The sequence below is a fragment of the Oryza glaberrima genome, chromosome 5, assembly GCF_000147395.1.
Source record: "Oryza glaberrima chromosome 5, OglaRS2, whole genome shotgun sequence".
In the NCBI taxonomy this organism is placed as follows: domain Eukaryota; kingdom Viridiplantae; phylum Streptophyta; class Magnoliopsida; order Poales; family Poaceae; genus Oryza; species Oryza glaberrima.
In genome coordinates, this window is record NC_068330.1 from 14661973 (window position 1) to 14670697 (window position 8725).

The 8725-nt window shown below is 42.0% G+C and overlaps 1 protein-coding gene across 1 annotated transcript; it reads left to right on the top strand.

Moving 5' to 3' along the window:
• Positions 1-904: 904 nt before the first annotated feature.
• On the top strand, positions 905-7714 carry LOC127773595 (ferrochelatase-2, chloroplastic). The gene is made up of 11 exons (XM_052299721.1): positions 905-1116; positions 1316-1434; positions 2486-2801; positions 3162-3305; positions 4435-4536; positions 4940-5043; positions 5125-5251; positions 5391-5543; positions 5843-5943; positions 6120-6321; positions 6827-7714. The coding sequence occupies exons 2-11, from the start codon at positions 1328-1330 to the stop codon at positions 7049-7051; spliced, it is 1581 nt and encodes a 526-aa protein (XP_052155681.1). The 5' UTR covers positions 905-1116; positions 1316-1327; the 3' UTR covers positions 7052-7714.
• The last annotated feature ends 1011 nt before the right edge of the window (positions 7715-8725 follow it).

Here is an 8725-nt window from a genome sequence, read left to right on the forward strand (position 1 = left end):
TAGTCCGCTATCTTATAATGGTAGCGGTAGAGATACGCTACCGTTATAGCGGTTGCTGTTGCAGGTATCTTCACCTAATCTCATGGATAAATTAAAATTGCCTCTTTCATGCTCCACTACACCATGCTGTCGGCTTGCCGCCGCAACTGGAGATGGCGGCGATGCGTCGCTGCTACCAAGCAGCGACGAAGCTCCGTATTATTCTAACCCTCCAATGTCTTACCTCTTCTCTCTTAGGATGCCAAGAATGCAGTTCTTAACTTCTCATCTGCTATATATGGCGCTAGCTTCCGTTGCTGCGCTCAAGTTTTTGCTACGAGCCTGCCTCATCCAGCCATCCTTGTCTCAACTACTCGTCAAGTTGCTCCACATGCAAGAAGATACAAGACTTCCGATGGACACTAGCTAGCACCATCGGCCGTGCCGCGACGGAACATTTATATTTTTACAGAAACATTGCATGAAAAGCCCCCAATTTCTTAAGAAAAAGAACACCTCTTCCAAACAAAAAAATCTTAACCGTTGAATCTCAATGGAAAACCACGATAGGCTCACAATACGACATACTATTGAAAGAAATTTGCAATATGACACTCGCAATTTTGTACGTGTATCATTCTTCCTCATTTTTCTTCTTTAAAAAAAACTGTTCACACACTTTTTTTTTTTTGAGAGGGATAATTGTTCAGTCTTAGGCGAGCACAGATTTATCATGGGATCGGGCCAGGCTTAGTGCATTGGGCTCATGGACTCGGATGAAATACACTAGACTGGGCTGTCTCATCCCCGGCCCGCTAGCCCTTTTGAACGGGTCTTTCTATATTGCGTATCCTCCTAAAATATCTCGCGGTTGATTTTTTTTTTCTTTCTTTTGTTAAACCCCTGCGGAAAGAAAAAAAAAAATGGAAACCCCGAAAAACGCAGGGACCAACCGTTGCGGATCATCCTCCCCTGCCGCGCGTGGGTGTTGTCTTCTTCCCCTCCACTCCACAACCCGCGCCCCTCGCCTCCGCCGCCTCGCCGGAATCGAAGCCGCCTCCTCCCCTCTCCCGCTCTCACCGGACGGCACCGATCCGTTCCCTGCTCCTGTCTCCACCGTTCTACTCGCCTCGAAAGGTACTTTTGATATCCACCACACCCCCTCCCTCCCACGCCGCGCGCCCTGTGGTGTTGAGATGTATGTGGTGGAGCGGATGAGATCGATCCTGGTTTTTTTTTTTTGTTGCGAGCTGATCCGTCGACTGCAGCGGATGCCGGGTTATTCTCGCGGAGACGGAAATGGTTGCTGAGATGTTGGTTTTTTTTACGGTTGCAGGGAGGGGGGAGGATGTGGTCGTCGAGCCAGGCGAGCACGAGGGGCGTGATTGAGGTGGGGAGGGTGGAGGCGGGGCCTTCCCATTTCCCCAAGAGGCCCGCGCCGCGGAATTCCTCCAGGTTATTTTTTTGTTCCCCCGTCGCTGGAGGATTAATTTTGGGCTTGTTTATAGTACCGCTAGCTCAGATTTATTTTTAGATAATGGATTTTTCATTAATCCAGCCTCTATATTCACGAAGGATACACACAGCCAAACCACTAGCTCAGATGAGGTCCATCTAGCTCTTCTTCCTCTTCTACTCAGATGAGGGATGGTTGATGATTTATGACTAATGCTTTATACTAAATCGTATTTCTTCAGCTCACAAAGCTATAGGCTTGTGAGTTGTACGATGTTAAACCATGAAACGCTACTAGACTGCCTTGATTTTGATGTTGAATTGGCACGCTTGTACCGCGGTGACACGACGGCGCACGTGTCACCTGAAACGCTACTAGGTTGCCTTGATTTGTTTCTTCCTACGACTTCGGCCCTCCATTCGTCTTGTGCATGTAATTGCTTGTTTTCCAATTATTGTGTATAAGGTGTTGGTACTTATATAGACTAATGGAATTCATTTGTGTCCATGGGTAGTATCATGGGTGCATGTTTCACCTCATGCCGGGTTAAGTGTTTGTTTCGTTAGTTTCTTAACACTTACCCCTGAAACAAAGTTGCTGTCTTGCTGGTAGCCCTTAATCCAGCTATACAAACAAAAACGCTCACGTACTTGTGGGTCTACAGTAACCAGTTGCAACTTAAGCTCTGCATTAATGGTAGTGGAACTGAGGGCTAGTGCTGGTTATTTTTTTATGTTCTACATAAGATGGTCAGTTGTTCATGTTTGCACTATTACAAGGGCTATGCATACCTGCATCTATTTGCACGCAGTGTTACTCACTAGTCTCCTGCGCTATTGATAGAATGGTGCTAGTCTCCTACAGTATTCATAGATCGTATGGGTCCTACATGTCTTAATTTTTTTCTTACAAGAAAGCATTTATTGGATGATCTGCAACTCTGTATATACAATTTCTCCTTGATCTGTCACCTCGTGTGCTACTTTTTGTTACTTACGAGTGCCATAATTAGTGTCATTCTTACACAGTTACTTTCCCTTTTTCCCTCAGGGTCAATCTGTCAAGGACATATGCAATTAAATCTTGTTCAGTGAGTAGCCGTACAGGGCTTTGCCTTGGACAATGTTATCATAAGAAGTCTTCTGCTTGCAAATGCAAGTTGGGATGGTCTTCTCAACCACTGTCTAGCTTGAGGCATCACTTAAGAGTACATTCATCAGCATCGGAGGCGGTTCTTACTTCCCAATCTGATTTCACAAAACTTCTTGTTGGGAATGAAAAAATTGGTGTTCTCTTGCTGAATCTTGGAGGTCCAGAGACCCTTGATGATGTGCAGCCTTTCTTGTTTAATCTATTTGCTGATCCGGTAATTGCCACTCTGAACTGCAATTGTAGTGCTCTAAGGTTTTTCAATTGCTCTATTTTTTATTATTTATTTTGCAGATTTACAAATTATGGTGCCAAAACAATTAATGGTGAGAAATTTGTTATTCCCTTCTTGAAATGTGCAATAGGGTACTCTTCCGATCTGCTGATTTTATTTGAATTTGAAGGTCTCAGTTGTGAAAGTAAAATCTTCTTAGGAGCTTGCGTAGGTTTCTAACAGCATGCTATAGAGAAGTGGAACGCTTTGATGTTCAGATGTATTACTTGATTGTAGATTAAGACAATAATATGGCAACCTGTTTTTCTTATTTACTGGATATCTCATGATGCATGGTGGCAGGACATTATCCGTCTTCCTAGATTGTTTCGCTTTCTTCAGAAGCCATTAGCACAATTTATATCTGTTGTAAGAGCACCAAAGAGCAAGGAAGGCTATGCATCCATCGGTGGTGGTTCTCCTCTTCGTCAAATTACTGATGCACAGGTATGATGTGATATTTTATTGTGTGAATGGCCATGGCTGCTGTACATTGAATATCTTAGTAATGTGGATACTTGCGATCATAACATTAACTAAAGACTATCAAGTGCTCACGAGAAGACAACCTTGGTTGACCCAAACAGTCCATGTCTTGTTAGATGATTCTAAAGTTCTTTGTGAATTTTTTAGATAATTGGAGTAAATATGGTACAAATGTTCCCCATATTTTATGATAGGGATTGTTTGCTTCATCTCACCCTGTTGTTTCGTGGGTATGCATCACTAGTTTATTTATTTGGAAATTGTGAATTTTCCAATCTAGTTGTTGATGCTTTAGAATTTTCCACTTCTAATTTTGGCATCTATGGTTGCCACTTTTCATCAAAATATTCAAGTTTTCTGTTCTTGAAGTACTTTTCTATCTTTATTTTTTTCTGAACTGGGTGAGTAATGCCCATTTTGACCAAAATTTACATAGGGTTTTCCTCTGTTTGATGTGCTCACTGGCTGATTCAATCCATGAAGCATCACAAGTATGAATTCACAAACATGCTCATTAGTCAACTGACATCTCTCCTTATACACAACATTAACATCATCTGTAGAAATGGCAGCAATAGGCTATTGCAATGGCCCTTTGTGCTCCTTTCCTTTCCTCCACTGCATTACCTGCAATCCCACTGCCTATTACGAACTCTAATGGCCAGCAATTGGCATGGTTCCCTCCAAGAGCACTGCTGACATCTGCTTCCCCTCTGCACCGGCACATGTGACAACAAGCACCTGGCATGTGCTTGAATACTTGATGCCTCTAGGGATTGTTGTCGATGTTGCGATGAGCCTATAAATTTATGTAGGCAGTTTTGGTGGTAGAATGGACTTGATAGGAAGAGAGGAAGAAGGGGTGGTGAACGGAACCTTTCACAGGCGAAATTTGGAAAAATAAATATAAAAGCCAGAATACTCAAATAGTTGCAGCAAAATCCATTGATTTCAGTGTGCAGAGTGACAGATTAGTGAAACCAGAGTGAAGTGGAAATATTTCCCTTTCCCGTTCATTCTTCTTATTATGTTAGAATCTTATGCATATTATGTGCTTTCACTTCGTGTTTTTATGGTAACTTATTTATAGGCTGAAGCACTGAGGAAAGCATTATGTGATAAAGATATTCCTGCCAAGGTGTATGTTGGAATGCGTTACTGGCATCCATTCACTGAGGAAGCTATAGAACAAGTATGCTTGCCGTACCTTGAACACATTTGTTTTCTTCTGTTATTTTCTCCTTTTAGCTGATTTTTGGTGTTTGACTATTTCAGCTACTGCATGCATACCTATAACAAATTCCTGTTCATGTAACATAAAGCAGCAATTCCAGTTCCCTTATCTGAAGATCAACCAGATCTTTTGCGAATAGAACTTTATCCTCTTAGGATTTGAAATGAAACATGAATCTTTGTGTGATTTTGGATCTTCTAAGATACAAAAAGAAAGCTATGGCAATTAGCAACCGTCACATCCATGAACCTCCATGCATTATCAATGCTATTATAGATAAAATGAATGAGCTACCTTCTGGCACTGAATGTTCAACTTATTTCTATGCAAAACATATTTATTTAATCTAATTGTATTCTAGATAAAACGGGATGGCATCACAAAACTTGTTGTACTTCCTCTGTACCCCCAGTTCTCCATATCAACTAGTGGTTCAAGTCTCCGTTTACTGGAGGGCATATTCAGGTACCTAGAATAATTTGAATAATAACTATAGCTATTGCTGTTACATTGCATAACTAATGCCATCTTTAATTTCTGCTTTAGAGAGGATGAGTATCTGGTGAATATGCAGCATACAGTTATACCTTCCTGGTATCAGAGGGAGGGATATATCAAGGCTATGGCAACTTTGATTGAGAAGGAACTGCGAACATTTTCAGAACCCCAAAAGGTAATATCCCTGGTGCATGCGCATGATTTGCTGACTTGATTTGAAGAAAAGGGTAATAAAAGGTTGTTAAACTTTGAGTACATTTTTGTAAAGCTGACCTAATAATATAAATATATCTAATGAGACATCCAATTTGCAGGTTATGATATTTTTCAGTGCCCATGGAGTTCCTCTGGCATATGTAGAAGAAGCTGGTGATCCATACAAAGCAGAGATGGAAGAGTGTGTGGATCTTATCATGGAGGAACTCGAAAAAAGAGGAATAACAAACTCATGCACGCTTGCCTATCAGGTTGATACAACACCTGCTGCCTCCCTCCCTCCCATCTGACCTACAACTTCTTGATTACAGAAACTATTCTTGGTCAGAATCTGGTGGTTTTATCCACCACTTATATTTCAATATCTATTTCATTTCCACCATTCTCATAGAAGGATTCAAATTTGAAGTAGAAAACTGCTTTCTTCACCAAAAAAATAGAAAGGGGTGGTATTTAAATCCGAGATATGAATCCCTGATTACAAATTTATCATCACACCTGTGGTTGCTTTTCTTCTAAAGTAGTCAAAATTGTTTTAATTGCTCAACAGAGCCGAGTGGGGCCAGTTGAATGGCTGAGGCCCTACACTGATGAGACAATTATCGAGTTGGGGCAGAAAGGGGTGAAGAGCCTTCTAGCTGTTCCCATCAGGTATTACTTTGATAAACTTGATTTCTGCTGTCTTGATTAAAACAATATTCTGATGTGTTAATGCCTCTAAGTCCTAGTGACATCCATTTTGTTCAGCATCTTGCTTTGACTGTTCTCTTGTCAATATCATTTTAGCTGGATAGTTCTCATTTGTTTCCATGGTCTTCTTCCTCCAGTTTTGTCAGTGAACATATTGAAACTTTGGAAGAAATCGATGTAGAATACAAGGAGTTGGCTTTAGAATCCGGCATCAAGCACTGGGGACGAGTTCCTGCATTAGGTTGTGAACCCACGTTCATAACAGATCTTGCCGATGCTGTTATTGAAAGCTTGCCTTATGTTGGTGCTATGGCAGTTTCAAACCTTGAAGCTCGACAGGTAACAACTACTACAGTAGAAGAAAAAATACCTTATACACATGATAGATCGTCATATAATAACTTTTAGATGCTTCATGTGTATGTATTTCATACCTTATATGGTGATAGCATTTCGTACAACGAATGTTAGTTTGGGTTAGGATACCTCAAGAGGTTATTGAAATTCAATTGAATTTCCTATCCTGTTCTGTCACTGAATGAGTTTGTGTACCTGTGCAAATTGGAGCTCGTTTCTAAAGATGTAAATAGCTTCATGTATCAACACAAGGCTACAAACTTAGATCCCTAGTATTATAATCTGATTTGTTAAACAAAGTTGACCACAGTCATTTAAGGCTTTACTTCTTGGTGCACGTAGCACTGATTTATCAAACATAACCGGAACACTTGTTGTAGCATCCAGATGATTATAGTGCAGCATGCAAATGTTCGATCAAGAAGCAGAATTAGGCAACTTGCCGTTAAGAATTTACACTGATGTGTGGCGCATTGCCTTTTTGCAGCCGCTGGTGCCACTTGGGAGTGTGGAAGAACTGCTAGCGGCGTACGACTCGAAACGCGACGAGCTGCCCCCTCCAGTGACTGTATGGGAGTGGGGCTGGACGAAGAGCGCGGAGACCTGGAATGGACGGGCTGCTATGCTGGCCGTGCTGGCTCTCCTAGTGCTGGAGGTGACAACCGGAGAAGGGTTCTTGCACCAGTGGGGCATCCTGCCTTTGTTCCACTGAGCCGATGGCTCTCTTCAGGTCAGCTCTTTTTGAGGTGATCTAATCATAATTTTGATTCATATGGATAATTTCCCGATGCTGTATACGAATGGAAAAAGAAAGAATATTAACTGAATTTGACTACGCACCACATTACCCATGTTGTACATATGAAATATTCTACGGACTCTTAGTACGAAGATTAACAAATTGAACACTGGCAAAACGCCTGGTTTCCCAAGGCAGAGACATGATATTTGTGTTTGGCCATCTGGGTTTAAGAGATGGGATTTTGCTGTTGATTGCGTGGTGGGGGCTGCGGCAGGGTTAATCTTATCATGAAGGCTTTAATCTTATCATGCAAAAGAAGACGGAAAGGAAGACAACAACAGAAGCACCGCGAAGTTAGGCTGTGAACCACTCTGCATGCACGATTACCTGTATCGCAACAATTTCACCTCCTGTGATAGTAAAGGGATTTCTCGGCTGGGCAGTGGGCACTCATACAGTTCACGGTCTATGATATCAAGTACTACTATACTAGACCATTTTCGTCTAAGTAATTTTATCTAGGGGCATAATGACTTACTGCAATTAGTTGTAGCTTAAGGGCCTTTTCTGAGAGCTTCGGACAGCTGTATCTACTAGCTAATTCTAGAATCTTTCAGCTCCTTAAATTGTCTACTCCCTCCGTCTCAATATATTGTAACTAGGATGGGATTAGATCCATTCTAGAACTACGAGTCTTGTTCAGCACTACAACATGTGTGCTCTTTGCCTACACCCATAACCCTCCACCTCCCATCCTTAGTCTTTTTGGCGTGAACCTCCCATTAACATGATTCATGGATGCAGGCCACCATGTATTTTTTAGAAGCGTTGGAGTGCTTCATATGGAACAAGCGATGCACACTGATCGAGTAACTCTGCAGTCATATCTGTAAGAGCTCAAGAGAACTAAATTCCAAATCCTTCTTCGGCTCCTCACCCATTGTATCGATGATGCCATTGTATGTTACTCCTCCATCAACAACTGCTAGCTCAGAATTGCTAACATTTTCGAATTGAACAACCTCAGGATTGCGTCCAACTAATTTCTCAAACACCTCCCTTTCTGGCTGAGACATCTTGGCTACTGGACTACCACATACTCATCCTCATATGCTCCTCCTCGGGTGTGTCATCATCCCCCTCTGAATATTGGTCCAACAAATCAACACTCAATCCATTGTTCAACAAAGTCTCCTCACCCTCCGCTCGAGTATATGCTTTTTCTTGAAGCAAGTATCGCACCCCGGATGCTAATTGAGCATATGTTGAAGTCTCTTCTCCACCTCTCCCCATTGATCCATCTCCCTCTTGATTATCATCTTCGACATGATTTCCAACTGTCGGAACTGCCTGACTGCTTGCCTCATGCGCCTTAGTTGCTTCCTCCTTCTGCAACTCCACATTTACCTCCACCCCTTTAGATTCCTGACTCCTTGCCTCATGCGTCTCAGTTGCTTCCTCCTTCTACAACTGTCGACCCCCGTTTTTATAACAGGAATCATTCGTGTAAACAGTACCATTTCCCTGGATCAAGTAGTCTGGTACACACGAGTTCATAGCTGAAATACCGAAAGCTCATACTCGAGAGTCTAGTGCTAATTATTACATCATAAGCCCGCAGGCATTGTCTTAAATCATCGGACC